This window comes from Geotrypetes seraphini, chromosome 5 (assembly GCF_902459505.1).
Source record: "Geotrypetes seraphini chromosome 5, aGeoSer1.1, whole genome shotgun sequence".
Taxonomy (NCBI): Eukaryota; Metazoa; Chordata; class Amphibia; order Gymnophiona; family Dermophiidae; genus Geotrypetes; species Geotrypetes seraphini.
In genome coordinates this window covers 263,324,091-263,340,092 of record NC_047088.1, presented here as the reverse complement: position 1 = coordinate 263,340,092, position 16,002 = coordinate 263,324,091, and the positions used below count along the sequence as shown (strand labels likewise).

Genomic DNA, 16,002 nt, shown 5'->3' with positions numbered 1-16,002 from the left:
TGATTTAAAATTCCGTGCCTCTCTGGCAAGTCTTTCATACTCTCTTTTTGCTTTTCTGACCACGCGGTGATATTCGTTTTGATGCTTCCTGTGCTGTTTCCAATTTTCCTCGGTTTTGTCCTTTTTCCAGTTCCGGAATGATTTTTTCTTGTCTCCTATCGCGTTCTTAACTTCATTGGTTATCCATACCGGGTCTTTTGCTTGATTCTTTTTGGACCCTTTTCTAAATCTGGGTACAAACAGGTTTTGCGCTTCGTTTACCATGTCTCTGAATAAAGTCCAGCCTTGCTCTACTGTCGACGCTTTCCTGGAGCTGTTCCTGAGCTTCTTCACCATTTGTCTCATGGCATCATAGTTCCTTTTCTGTGGGTAAGTCTCCTATTTCTCCTTCAGGTACCCTTCCTAAGAAGCCTTCAGAGTCTCAGGCATCCCAGGCCGTGCTTACTGTCCTGCCAGCCTCTTCGAGACCTCCAGCTAAGCATGCCTCCAAACATAGGGAATACTCATCCTCGAGGTTGCCCTCTTTGGAGCGCACTGCTGCACCTTCGAGATCTGATCCCTTCGTCTCAGTACCTATGTTCGAGGACATGTTGAAAGCCATTCTGACCACTCAGATTTCCTCGGTCATGGCTCAGCTCCTCTCAGCCTCGACCCTGCTTCCTACGAGCCAGCCTGAGCCTTCTGTTGAAGCACCTCGATTCAAGCCTCGGAAGTCTCGTCGCTTATCATCCAGTGACTCTTCGCATTCTCCTGGGACACAGTCTCCTGAACCTCGATCGAGGCATCGCTCGAGGTATTAGAGGCATCTTGCTTCCAAGCGCAGTCAGGAGTCTTTTCTCAAGCAGAAGACCTCTCTTCCGGATACTGAGTCTTCTATGCCTCGTTTATCAAAGCTGTCGAGACTTCTTCAAAACCTAAACATAGGTCTCGCAAAGCTTTCACACCGGCTGTTTCTCCTCGAAGCCCATCCAGGTCGAAGACTCCTCCATCGAGACCGCTTCCGAGGGAGCCTTCGCCTCCTGCCTCGACCCATTCTGTTCCACGGACCCCGGGGACTTCGCCATTGAGGCTTCTTCAGCGCAAGCACTCTCTGACTCCTCCTGTCATAGGTAGTGGAGCTTCTTCGGTGACTATGCGGCTAGATTCTGAGCCTCGTTCTTAATATTCCAGAGAGGCATCTCCTTCCTATTCGTTGGCTCCTAAGTCTCGCTCTCCTTCTCCTGAGGGTTCTTCTGCCTTGAAGTCTGCCTCATTTGCGAAATTTGTCTTTGACATGGGGAAAGCTCTTCAGCTGGATCTCCACTCTGATTCCAAGTACATTCCTGAGTACTTGGCCGACATGGAGTTGCTTTATCCACCCAAGGAGACCTTGAGGCTTCCTATGACTCCTGATTTAAGGCAAACTTTTTTCAGGAATATGGAAATTCCTTATTCCATTACAGCCATTCCATTTAAGCTGGAATCCAGGTATCGCACCGTACCTTGTAAGGGATTTGAAAAATCTCAGTTGTCTCACCAGTCCTTGGTTGTGGAATCTTCATTAAAGAAAGCTCAGCCATCTAAGCTCTACGCTGTGGTCCCTCCGGGCAGGGAAAGCCGTACCATGGACAAGTTTGGCCGTAGGCTATATCAGAATTCCATGATGGCTAACAGAATTCTCAATTACAATTACACTGCTTATTTTAATCACTTCCTCAAAATAATGCCTAAGTTTTATCCAGCTCTTGAGGAACAGTGTCTTCCAGAATTCAAACAGATTTTTCGAACTCTGTCTCAACTTCGACTCTTCATGCTGCAAGCCACATACGATGCCTTTGAATTCTCTTCCAGAGTTTCTGCTTTTGCAGTAGCCATGTGTCGCCTCGCTTGGCTCTGCATTGTTGATATGGATCACAATTTGCAGGACCGTCTAGCGAACTTGCCTTGCCAGGGAAATTAACTTTTTGATGATTCCATTGAAGCTGCTACAAAGCGCCTCTCTGAACATGAACGTTCTTTTGCTTCTTTGAATTGGCCGAAGCCTAAGACTCCTCCTGCTCGGCCATACAGGCATCCACCACGTTGTTATCCTCAAAAAAACGACGCCAGCTTTCTCCAGGCCTCCGCCTAGATGACCGCCACAGCAACAACGACAGCAGAAAGCTCAGACTCCTGCTGCGGCTAAACCAGCTCAGTCTTTTTGACATTCCCATTCTGAGCATACCAACCTCCCTCCATCAGACTTCTCTTCTACCCATAGGAGATGGTCTTCACCATTTTTATCACCAGTGGTAGATGATCACATCAGATCTCTGGGGTCTTACCATCCTTTGGGAGGGATACTCGCTTCACTTTCTTCAGGTGCCTCCAGATCGCCCTCCAAGAGAGTGTCCTTCCAATTCGTCGCAACTTCCCCTTCTTCTTCAGGAAGCTCAGGCTCTTCTTCGCCTTCGAGCTGTCAAGGAGGTTCCCTTGAACCAACGGGACATGGGCTTTTATTCCCGTTATTTTTTAGTCCCAAAGAAGATGGGGGACTTGCGACCCATTCTGGATCTCAGAGCCCTCAACCAATTTCTAGTCAAAGAGAAGTTTCGGATGCTTTCTTTGCCAACTTTGTATTCCCTGATGAAACGGGGAGATTGGCTATGTTCTCTGGATCTCAAAGAGGCTTACACTCATATCCCGATTCATCCAGCCTCTCGCAAGTATTTAAGATTTCGGGTGGGGAATCTTCATCTACAATACGGAGCGCTTCCTTTCGGACTCGCCTCATCCCCCAGAGTCTTCACGAAGTGTCTGGTGGTGGTGATGACTGCAGCTCTCCGTACTCAGGGTCTTCAAGTTTTTCCATACCTGGACGACTGACTCATCAAAGCGGTTATTATGTTCCTCCAATGTCTGGGGTTCGAAATCAACTTTCCAAAATCCCAGTTGAACCCATCTCAGTCTCTTCAGTTCATTGGGGCACTGTCCAGCTCAGAGCGTTCCTGCCTCGACCATGTCAGGATGCCCTCATTTGCCTTTGCCATCAAGTGTCTCATCTCACATCAATTTCAGTGAGACAATTGATGATTCTACTCGGTCACATGGTTTCTACAGTTTACGCGACTCCTTTTGCCAGATTTCACTTTCGCATACCTCAGTGGACCCTGGCATCTCAGTGGCAACAAGCTACTGACCCACTTTCTCAACAGATTACAGTAACTCCTTTGTTGAGACAGTCTCTCCACTGGTGGATGCTCTTCCAATCTTTCCAGAGGTTTGCTGATCCATACTCTCCCTCATCAGAAGGTTCTCACAACACTCGTCAACCTACACATGGGGAGCCCATCTAGATGGTCTCCGTACCCAAGGCCATTGGTCTCCCACAGACCGTCTTTGTCACATCAATCTGTTGTAACTCAGAGCGATTTTCAATGCTCTCAAAGTTTTTCAACACCTTCATGACAACTTAGTCCTTGTCCGGATGGACAACTAAGTCGCCATGTACTATGTCAACAAACAGGGAGGTACGGGATCTCACTTCCTTTGTCAAGAGGCTCTGAAGCTGTGGGATTGGGCAATCCATCAAAACATCTTTCTCAGAGCTGTATACATTCAAGGTCAGCACAACTGCCTGGCGGACAAATTGAGTCGTCTTCTGCAACCTCTCGAATGGACACTCAATTCCTCGCCTCTCCGTCAAGTGTTTGCTCAGTGGGGGACCCCTCAGATAGACCTCTTTGCGTCTCCCCTCAACAACAAGCTGCCTCAGTTCTGCTCCCGGATATACTCTCCCCAGCTTCTCAAGACAGATGCTTTCCTCCAGGACTGGACGGATCAATTTCTCTATGCCTTCCCTCCATTCCCTCTGATTCTCAAGACTCTTGTCAAGCTTAAGTCGCAACTTGCCACCATGATTCTGATAGCTCCTCGGTGGCCCAGACAACCTGGTACTCCCTTCTACTTCAACTCAGCACCAGGGAGCCTCTTCTTCTACCAGTTTTTCACTATCTGCTTACTCAGAGTCAAGGATCCTTACTTCATCCCAATCTGCACTCTCTACACTTAACAGCTTGGTACCTTTCAAACTAACTGACTCCTCTGCAGTTTTCTCAATCTGTACAGGACGTTTTGGTGGCTTCCAGAAAGCCATCCACTAGGCAGTGTTACGGTCAGAAATGGACTAGGTTTTCTACTTGCCAAATGGAGCCAATATCTACCTCCTTGGCTTCTGTTTTGGATTATTTACTTCACTTATCACAGTCTGGCCTCCAGTCTACATCTATCAGAGTCCATCTCAGTACGATTGCTGCTTTCCATCAGCCTCTTGATGGGGAAACCCCTGTCTGCACATCCTGTGGTTTCCCGCTTCATGAAAGGACTTTTTAATGTTAATCCACCGCTCAGACCACCTCCAGTGGCCTGGGATCTCAATGTTGTCCTGGCTCAGTTGATGAAGCCTCCATTTGAACCAATTGATAAGGCTCATCTCAAGTGATTTTTCTGATTGCTGTCACGTCTGCTCGAAGAGTCAGTGAGTTACAAGCCTTGGTTGCGGATCCACCTTTCACAGTTTTCCACCATGACAAAGTGGTCCTCCGTACTCATCCAAAATTCTTGCCTAAAGTTGTTTCAGAATTTCACATCAATCAATCTATTGTTCTTCCAGTATTTTTTCCAAAGCCTCATTCTCACCCTGGAGAAGTGGTGCTCCATACTTTGGACTGTAAGCGTGCCTTGACTTTCTACTTGCAGCACACTCAGTTTCACAGAACAGCCCCACAAATTTTCATCTCCTTCGATCCAAATAAGTTGGGGCATCCTGTCTCGAAGCGAACCATATTCAACTGGATAGCTGCTTGCATCTCTTTCTGCTGTGCTCCGGCTGGTCTCCCTCTGCAGGGTCGAGTCACGGGCCACAGAGTTAGAGTAATGGCGGCATCTGTAGCTTTCCTCAGATCAACTCCTATTGAGGAAATCTGCAAGGCTGCCACTTGGTCCTCGATTCATACTTTCACCTCTCATTACTGTCTGGATACCTTCTCCAGAAGGGATGGCCATTTTGGCCAGTCTGTTTTACAAAATCTCTTTTCTTAACTTGCCAACTCTCCTTCCATCCTATTATGCTTAGCTTGGAAGTCACCCAACTGTTGAGAATATGCTGCCTGCTTGTCCTGGGATAAAGCATAGTTACTTAGAAACATAGAAGATGATGGCAGAAAAGGGCTACAGCCCATCAAGTCTGCCCACTTTGCTTACCCACCCCCTATCTATGCCCTAATGACCCAATTTCCTTATCTTGACCCTCGTAGGGATCCCACATGGGTATCCCATTTATTCTTAAAGTCTGGCACGCTGTCTGCCTCGATCACCTGCACTGGAAGCTTGTTCCAATGATCAACCACTCTCTCTGTGAAGAAATACTTTCTGGTGTCGCCATGAAATTTTCCGCCCCTGAGTTTGAGCAGGTGCCCTCTTGTGGCCGAGGGTCCCTTGAGAAAGAAAATATCATCTTCCACTTCGACACGTCCCGTGAGGTACTTAAATATTTCGATCATGTCTCCCCTCTCCCTACGTTCCTCGAGAGTGTAGAGCTGCAATTTGTTCAGTCTCTCTTCGTACGAGAGACCCTTGAGCCCCGAGATCATCCTGGTGGCCGTTCTCTGAGAGAGCGAGACCAGAAGGCTTTGAGCATGCGCAAATGCTCAAAGCCAGTCCAGCCCAGCCCAGACCAGAAGAGGGAGGATCTCCAACGCACCGCCCAGCCCAGGCCGCGCCAGAAGAGGGAGGATCTTTGGGCACCGGCACTGGTGCCAAGTCGAGTAAATGAAGTGTCATTGACGTGCTCGGACGGGGAGGGGAAGTAGGATCGCGGTGGAAGGGGGGGCAACGCGAGTGGGGGAGGATGCCGGTTCGTGGGGGGGGGGAAGCCGGATCGCGGGGAGGGGTTTGGAACAGCGTCGGGTTCCTCAAGGGGGGGGAGAATGGAGCAGCGCCGGTAGCCTCGGGGGGGGGGGGGGGGGAGGAGGTGGAACCAATCAAAGCAGTTTCCCTTTCTTCTATGAGGAAACTTGCTTTGATATACGAGCAATTTGGTTTACGAGCATGCTTCTGGAATGAATTATGCTCGTAAACCAAGGTTCCACTGTACTAAACTTGATGGAACAATGGATGACTGAATTTAGACTGAAGCTTAATTCAGAAAAAACAAAATTCTTTGTAGCCTCGCCACACCCACTTGTCACTAAAACATCACTATGCATCAACAAACTCAGTTACCCTATTCAACCTACAATGAAGGTTCTGGGAGTTCGACCACGTAACACCACTTCTTAGGGAAGCCCATTGGCTTCCAGTTACACATCGGGTAACATATCAACTATGTCTGCTTACATTTAAATCTCTTCTCTTTAAAACCCCAGCTTTTATTTACAAGTTATTGATCCCATACACCGCCAATAGAACATTAAGATCCGCTGAACAACATCTACTAACGATTCCTTCCCTTAAAATTATAAATACCCAACAACAGTTAATTTTTTCAGTTACAGCTCCCCAAACCTGGAATTCTCTCCCTAATCATTTAAGGGAAGAAACCAATATAGAAAAATTTAAAGGTAAACTGAAGAGTTTTCTCTTTAAAGATGCCTTTATAAATTAATAATTTTGTCTTTGAATCGATATCATTTTTTCTTTACAAACTTTTATTGAAGTAAATTTAAATTTAAAAGAAAAAAAAGAAAAAAGGGGGTTTTATATTTTTTATATATATATATTTTTTCTTTCCCCCTTTCCTTATGTGCCCTCCTTATTTGTCTCTTTATCTTTTAAATATATTGTAATTCTTTCCCATCTCCTCCCTTATGTTTCTTGTCTTATCAAATTTGTTAATAATTTTGTCAGTCTTATTTATTGTATTATTCCCCTTACATTGTAATTTTATCAATATGTTAATCGCTTAGAATTTGGATTAAGCGATAAATCAAATCATTATTAAACTTGAACTTGAAACTTGAGTATTACTTGACCAAGGCCTAACCATGAAAGACCAAGTGGACTCGTTGGTTAGAAAGGGTTTCTTTACTCTCTGGAAGCTTCGGTCCATCAGAGCGTACTTTGATGCTTCATCATTCAGAATTCTGGTACAATCCCTTATACTAAGCCATCTTGACTACTGTAATATCGCCTACCTGGCAATCTCACAGAAGAACGTGCAGAGACTACAACTGGTGCAGAACGCAGCGGTTAGGCTGATTTTTGGTTGAAGAAGTCCGATCACATAACCTTTTCCTACCGACTCCTGCACTGATTGCCAATGGAGGCACGTGCAAAGTTTAAGCTGGGATTTTCTGCTTTAAGGCACTATACGGTTTAGCCCCTAAATATATAACTGACCTCTTCTCCTTCTCAACCAACAAACATAAGAGAAGCTCACACCCGAAGTTCGTCTCACCACGGGTTAGAGGATGTAAATTTAAGATACCATCAACATTTTATCAAGTTTATCCAAGTTTATTATGAAATTTGATTTATCACCTATTCCAAATTCTAAGCGATGTACAATTAATAAAAAAAAATTACAGAGTTCTACTAAACATATTAAAATTCAGCATATGCATACAAAGTCAAACATAAGGAAAGTTAGAGAAGAAATACAATTTGGTTGTAAAAGAAACAATTAAGGTAAAAAAAACATTGGGGAAGGGAAGAGACAAATTATTTAAAAATTGTGGATAAATTAAAAGGCATAAGCAATTCATTTAATCCTTGAATGCATCTTTAAAAAGAAAACCCTTGAGTTTGCTCTTAAATTTTTCCAAAATCCTTTCTTCTCTTAAATAAATTGGAAGGACATTCCAAGCTTGAGGAGCCATAACTGAGAAGATAGATTGCCGCTGTGTATTAATAAATTTTAAAGAGGGAATGACCAATAAATGTTGGTCATTCAACCTTAGTAATTTAGATGAAGTATAAGGAATTAAAACTTTATAAATAAAAGCTGGGGTTTTAAATGTCAAAGACTTAAAAGTTAGCAAGCATAATTTGTACATTATACGATGAGCAACTGGAAGCCAGTGTGCCTTCTCAAGTAGGGGGGTCACATGATCAAATTTCTCTCTTATCAAGCAGCATTATAGGGCAAAGACCTGAAAAAATTATTTAGGCATACAAACAACTATGGTGAATTTAGGAAACACCTAAAAACATCTGTTCTTGAATTACCTAGGTAGCTGATCCACACAATCTCTCCCACAACTGCTGCTCTCATATACTATTAGTCACTAATTGCCAGCTATGTAAGTTCTGCTCAATTGTAGCATTCTTTTTTAATCATTGTAAACCGCATAGAACTTCACGGTCCTGCGGTATATAAACTGCTATTATTATTATTATTAGAGCATTATTTGTTTGAGCTACTTCTGAAAAGATACAAGTTAAATTCAGTGTTACTAGTTATGTTCAGCAACAGTAGGTATTTCCCTGCTTCCAAAGGTCTTGCATTCTAAGCTTGTGATGAGGCAATGGAGTGTAAATTGACTTGCCCAAAGTCACAAGGACTATTGAATGATGTATATTTCTGCACAGCAAATAGCTTGTAAAAACTACTTTAATATATTTTAAAAGGGGTAGCCATGTTAGGTGTAACAAAACTGACAGAAGCAAGTTACCTTTAGAAATGAATTTTATTGAGGCATGAGCTTTCGAGGACCAGAGTCTACTTTGTAGGTGTATAAAATTAAGTTCAGAACATGGGTTCATATTCAGAAAATGTATGGGGAAGGAAGAGGGATGCAAATGACCTTCTGGAAAATGCAGGGTAGAGTGTGGAAAGGGAAAGATAATGGATGCATAGTCCAGTTAAATGACAGGTGGAGGGTGAGAAAGAACAAAGACAGGATGAACAGGTCCTGAACTGGGAATGAAATCCAGTTCGAGTGCTGCTTAGAAAAGTATGCAGTCTAGAATGGATTGGGTAACATTTTATTATAAGTCTATTTGTGTGTTTTTAGGCATCTTCCAGAAAAGTGATCTTTGAGGATAAAGATGAAACACCAATTCGGAAGCCATTGGTTAGTGCAGGCAAGACTTCTCCAGGAAATATTTCGCCCACCACACCATCCCCTCACCGAATGGGATTACTGGAGAACAGGTGTGAATTAATGGTTTAAATTTGCAACTATTGCAAACTATTGCAACTATTGAAAATGAGCATGTACTGTATGGATGCAGATTTATTTATAAACTAGTCTTTAAGCCCGTTTCATTAACGGGTGCTAGAATAGATGTGTGTGTCTGTCTTTCTTTCTCTCTCTCTCCCCTTGGCCGATGTCTGTCTTTTTTTTTTTTTTTTTTTCTTTAGCATACCCCTCCTCCTAAATCAGCCCCCTTTCCCTCTCTCCCTTGCCCCCTGTTGTGCCATGCCTGCCTGCTCTGTTGGCCCCCTTCTGTTCCCCCCTCCCAGAGCAAAGAATGATTGCTGCCTACCCCCCAGCACACCCATCCCCCCAAAGCAGGCCCCTTTCCCTCTCCCCCTGGCCCCCTGTTGTGCCATGCCTGCCTGCTCCATGGCCCCCTTCTGTTCCCCCCTCCCAGAGCAAAGCATGTTTGTCGGGACCATGGGAAGGGGGGGCGGCGGCGGCAAGGGACTAAGGGTAGGGACCGCGTGAAGGGAGGGTCGGACGGGGGTTCGGGTGCGCTGGGGGGGGGAAGGGGGCGACGACGATCTACCTTACACGGAAAGAACCCTATGCGCACACGCGCACACCTGAAACAGACTCCAACTGGCAGCCGCCGCTCCGCACCGCCGCATGGGCTGAAACCGACAGCAGAGGGCGTCCTGGAGTCCTTTGTAGCGCATGCACACTCTTGCCGCCACAGCCCGACAGATCAGGGATCAGGGAAGCACGCGGTGAGAGTGCGCATGCGCGCTTAGCATTTTATTATATAGATGAAATAAAACATTTTCTGAGGTTCTCCTGTGAGTGACCCATATTTGTTGCTGGTGAGATGATCAAGTTTCAAGTTTATTTCATATTTGATAAAATTTCTTTTTTCAAGATTACAAAGCAATGTACAATAAATAATTTTCAAATGAGGGGAACATACTATGTAGGGATAGACAAACATGCACTTCAAAGGGAAATCAGGGAAGAACTACAATTTGATATAGTAAAGAGAAAAATAAGGATAGAACAATAGGGGGTTATAATATATTAGATCAGAGCTTGCCTACTTTGATTGGAAATGCCAACTTAGTTTAAGGGACTCACTAATCAATTAAATGCATTTCTATATAGGAAATTTTTTGTTTTGATTTAAATTTCTCAAGGTTCTTTTTTTATCTTATCCTTGTGGGATGAGGATATAAAATATATTATTTTTGGGACTGTAACACTGAAATTAATCATAGCAGAGAGGAGAGGGGGAAACTACAGGCCAGTGAGCCTTATTTTGGTGGTTTGAAAGTAATGGAGACACTGCTAAAGGAAAAGATAGTGGAGTTACTAGATCATAGACAACATGGTTTTACGAAGGAAGATCATGCCAAACAAATCTGATTTCTTTGATGGGGTGATCAGAAAACTGCATCAAAGACATGAGCTGAATGTAATCTAATTAGATTTCAGTAAAACCTTTGATGTAATTCTTTATAGAAGACTCATTAATAAACTGAGCAGCCTGAATTAGGATGAAAGATGGTGAACTGGATTAGAAACTCTTTTGAATGACAGACAACAGAGGGTGATGGTAAATAGAATTCAGTCAGTCTCTAAAGAAGGGTGAGTAGTGGAATGCATCCAAAGATCAGTCCTAGGGCTGATTTTCTTCAGTATATTTGTGAGTAACATTTATGAAGGGTTAGGACATAGGTTCTCAACCTAGTCCTTGGGAATCACTGAACTAGTCTGGTTTTTGTGATATCCACAATGAATATGCATGAGATTTATGTACTGTGGAAGGAGTGCACGCAGATCATTACATCTTTAGATTCTCGGATACCATGTGACAAGCCAGTGGCCAAAGCCAGAAAGATGCTAGGTTGCATAGTGAGAAGCATAACCAGCAGAAAGAAGGTGGCGATGGTGGTTCTGTATAGGTCACTGGCGAGGCCCCACTTGGAGTACTTTGCCTTTTGAGGTCTTATCTCACTAAGGATCTTAAATACAAATGAGGTTCAGAGAAGAGCAACCAAAATGGTATAGGATCTATTCTACATCAAAAGATGGATGATAAGAGACTTGGAAATCTTGAATTATATACTGTAGAGCAGGCCTTAACAAACTTTCACAAAACCTAGGAGCTAGCAGCAGACCCTTCTTGCTTCTTTCTCCCTAGCCTTCCAACATTGTCCCCAGTGACGTGGGGGAATCCCCTTCCAGATCAGCAATAGCTGTTTTAGAAACTGGCTTACTAAGTGCTCTTTTCTATTTAGTGTCTTTGAGCAAAGAAACTAGTAAATCAGTTTCTTCTTTATCATCTCTCCAGACCAATACAGCTTCACTGATAGTTAATAGCTCATCATGACCAGCAGGTGGACACTAAGACAAAATCTTTTGGCTGGAGTAGAAATAGCTATGCTTCCCTTACAGTGCCTCTGCAAATCACTGACAAAAACCAAAGCAAAGCATGCTGTCAGCTATAAGACAGCATCCACTAGATAGGTGAAACAGAGGCAATTGCCCCTGTTTCACATGTCATCAAAACCTGAATGCCCAATAGTCTGTTGCTTGCACATACTTGCCTCCCCACAGACTTTACTCAGTCACTTGCTCGCACATACCCTCCCCCCAGCCTTCACCCAGTGTCTCCACTCTCTCTCTCTGTAACGATTGTCACTTTGCAGGTAGCATTCAAAGGCATCCATAGCAATCACTGCGATTCAGATCTTGTGTAATCTTGAGCCACACGGTACAGGAAGTTTGGACTAGTCTGAACTTTCAAGTCCTGCTAGACTCGAAGCCACAAGACTTCCAAGCTTCCTGCACAATGTGTCTCAAGATTACATAGAAATCCAAATCGTTGTGCAGAAGCAATGGTATTGTTGTCAGAATTTGAGCTGATATCGGGAGTAATGTCGCAAAAGAAATCTACTGTACGGGCGTTTAATTTTTGAAAGGGCGACTATGATAAAATTAGGAAAATGGTTAAAAAGATGCTAAAAGGATCAGTTGCGAAGGTTAGGACTGTAAACCAGGCGTGGATGTTATTTAAAAATACCGTCGTGGAAGCCCAGACCAGATGTATTCTATGTATCAGCAAAGGTGGAAAGAAGAGGCAATGAGAGCCGGCGTGGTTAAAAGGTGAAATGAAAGAGGCTATCGGAGCCAAAAAAACATCCTTTAAGAATGGAAAAAAGATCTGAATGAAGAAAATAAGAAGAAACATAAGCATTGGCAAGTTAAATGCAAAGCATTGATAAAGACAGCTAAGAAAGAATATTATCCCAGGACAAGCAGGCAGCATATTCTTAACTGATGGGTGACGGCACCGACGGAGCCCCGGTACGGACAATTTTAGAGTGATTGCACTCTAAGAACTTACAAAGTTCTAGTTAGGCCCCACCGCGCAGGCGCGAGTGCCTTCTCGACCGACAGAGGCGTGCAGTCCCCAGTTTCTTAGTTTCCTTGAAGCTAAGAAGACGCGTTTTTTTCAACGGCCGTTGAAAAATTTTTTCACTTGCCTTCCCGCTCGCACGTTTTGTTCTTGGAAGCTTATCTTCCTTTTTTTCTTTGTTAAAAAAAAAAATAAAAAAATTAATAATAATAAAAAAAACTTTCTTTTTTTCTTTTCCTCTTTTCGGGTTCGCCCCGGCGGGGCCTGTTGCCACCATTGAAGCCGTGTTTACCTTCATGCCCCCTCAGCCAGGATTTAAAAAGTGCCAACGGTGTGCGCGCCCCATCTGGTTGACCGACCCGCACAATTGGTGTCTTCAGTGCTTGGGTGCTTCAGTGCTAGGGTTTTGGAGCTTGATGTAAACCACCAGGACCGCCTTGCCAATGCTCCTTGCCTCGGGGATGAGTTATTTGGTGACTCCCTCGATTCCACCACACAAAAATTGTCTGCACATGAGACCCGCTGGGACACTCTTCTGAAAAATAAAAAGAAGCCTCCACCTGCTCGGCCTTTTCGCCAACAATCTTCATATCAACGCCGCTACTCTGCTCGTCCCCTACCACCTGCTCCTCAGCAGCCTCGACGGCAGCATCAGCAACAACGCCAACAGCCTCGTGCTCAACAACAACCGGTGAAACCTCCTGCCCAACCGAAGTCTACTCAACCCTTTTGACCTCATTCTCCAGCGCCTAGCCAGTCTTCCACCATCTTCCCTTCTGCCTCAACCCATAGGAGGACATCTTTCTACTTTCCTCAGCCATTGGGAGCTCATCACTTCAAACCAGTGGGTTCTAAACATCATTTGCCACGGCTATTCTCTCAACTTTCAGACTCTCCCACCCAAAGTTCTCCAAAAGAGTCTGCTTTGACATCTCAGTCCTCCCTCCTCCTTCAGGAGATCCAATCCCTCCTTCTTCTGAATGCCATTGAGGAAGTTCCTCCAGATGAGAAGGGGCAAGGATTCTACTCCCGCTATTTTCTGGTTCCCAAAAAAAACGGGGACCTCAGACCCATACTGGATCTCCGGGATCTCAACAAATGCTTGGTCAAAGAAAAGTTCAAAATGCTTTCTCTGGCCACACTTTATCCTCTTCTCACTCAGGACGACTGGCTATGCTCCCTCGATCTCAAGGAGGCCTACACTCACATCCCGGTCAATCTGGCCTCCAGACAGTATCTCCACTTCATGATCAATCGCTGTCATTACCAGTACAAAGTGTTACCCTTCGGTCTAGCCTCCTCTCCCAGGGTATTCACAAAGTGTCTCATTGTGGTGGCCGCTTTTCTACGCTCTCACCATCTCCAAGTCTTCCCTTACCTGGATGACTGGTTAATCAAGGCTCCTTCATCTCAGGAAGTGCTTCATGCCACCAACCAGACCATCCTATTTCTCCAAATTCTGGGTTTCGAGATCAACCTGCCCAAGTCACATCTCATCCCCACTCAGCAGCTTCAGTTCATTGGAGCGATCTTGGACACTGTTCTCATGAGGGCGTTTCTTCCATCCAACCGCCTTCAGACTCTTCTTCATCTCTGTCAGCAGGTGCTCCCACAGCTTTCCATCTCTGCAAAACAAATGATGATACTTTTGGGTCACATGGCCTCGACAGTTCATGTCACCCCCTTCGCACGTCTTCACCTGCGCACTCCTCAATGGACCCTAGCTACCCAATGGTCCCAGGCGACAGATCCTTGTTCGCGACACATATCTGTGACATCGTCTCTTCGACAGTCTCTGCAGTGGTGGTTGAAATCTTCCAATCTCTCCAGAGGCCTTCTGTTCCATCTGCCTCCTCATCATCTAGTCATCACCACAGACGCATCCCCATATGCCTGGGGAGCTCACTTGAATGATTTCCAAACTCAAGGTCTTTGGACTGCCCAGGAAAAGAAACATCACATCAATTTCCTGGAACTCAGAGCGATGTTTTATGCCCTCAAGGCTTTTCAGCATCTCCTCTCTCTTCAAGTTCTACTACTTTGCACAGACAATCAAGTTGCAATGTACTACATCAACAAACAGAGTGGGACGGGCTCTCGCCTGTTGTGTCAGGAGGCCCAAAAGATTTGGTCTTGGGCGACAGCTCGCCATTTATTCCTGAAAGCTGTCTACATTCAGGGAGAGCAGAATTCCTTAGCAGACAATCTCAGCAGAATTCTCCAACCCCACGAATGGACTCTCGATCCCATGACTCTCCAGTCCATTTTCACTCAATGGGGCACTCCTCAGGTGGACCTTTTTGCGGCTCCTCACAATCAACTGCCCCAATTTTGCTCCAGACTCTACTCCCCTCACCGTGTGGCAGCAGATGCATTTCTCTTCCTTTATGCATTTCCTCCTCTGCCTCTCATGTTGCGGACCTTATTCAAGCTCAAGACCAATCTCTTCCTTTATGCATTTCCTCCTCTGCCTCTCATGTTGCGGACCTTATTCAAGCTCAAGAGGGAACAAGCCACCATGATTCTCATCGCTCCACGGTGGCCCAGGCAACATTGGTTCTCCCTTCTGCTTCAACTCAGTTCCAGGGAGCCCATACTTCTTCCACTATTTCCTTCTCTGCTTACCCAACATCAGCAGTCCCTCCTACATCCCAGCCTACAGTCCACCTGACAGCTTGGTATCTCTCGGGCTGACCTCGGCTCATTCACTTCTTTCTCAGCCTGTCCGTTCTATTCTTGATGCTTCCAGGAAGCCGGCCACTCTTCAATGCTATCAACAGAAGTGGACCCGGTTTTCTTCCTGGTGCTTTCTGCATCATCATGATCCATCTTCACTAGCAGTAGAACTAGTGTTGGATTATCTCCTTTCTTTGTCTAACTGTGGTCTAAAGTCTACTTCTATCAGAGTCCACCTCAGTGCCATTACTGCTTTTCATGAGCCAGTTCACGGAAAGCCTCTTACTGCTCATCCTTTGGTTTCCAGATTCATGCGGGGGCTTTTCAATGTGAAACCACTTCTCAAGCCCCCTCCTGTGGTTTGGGATCTTAATGTGATTCTTTCCGCCTTAATGAAGCCTCCATTTGAACCATTGGCCACAGCTCATTTCAAATTTCTCACTTGGAAAGTGGTCTTCCTTATTGCTCTCACCTCTGCCAGGAGGGTCAGTGAGTTGCATGCACTAGTTGCAGATCCACCTTTCACAGTCTTTCACCATGACAAGGTGGTTCCGAGTACACATCCAAAGTTTCTCCCTAAGGTTGTATCTGACTTTCATCTTATCCAGTCCATTGTCCTGCCTGTATTCTTCCAGAAACCTCATTCTCATCCTGGAGAACAGGCTTTGCATACTTTGGACTGCAAGCGTGCTTTGGCTTACTATTTAAAGCGTATTAAGCCTCACAGATCATCTCCTCAACTTTTCTTGTCTTTTGACCCCAATAAATTGGGTCATCCTGTTTCTAAACGTACGATATCCAATTGGCTTG

The 16,002-nt window shown here is 44.9% G+C and overlaps 1 protein-coding gene across 3 annotated transcripts in view; it reads left to right on the top strand.

The window, feature by feature from the left end:
• The window catches only part of USP37 (ubiquitin specific peptidase 37), a 465,383-nt gene that overhangs the window by 103,612 nt on the left and 345,769 nt on the right, over positions 1-16,002 (top strand). For all 3 annotated transcript variants that reach the window (XM_033944517.1, XM_033944518.1, XM_033944516.1), the window contains exon 6: positions 8,973-9,112. In XM_033944517.1, the coding sequence (XP_033800408.1) occupies positions 8,973-9,112 (140 nt within the window). The remainder of the gene's footprint in view (positions 1-8,972; positions 9,113-16,002) is intronic.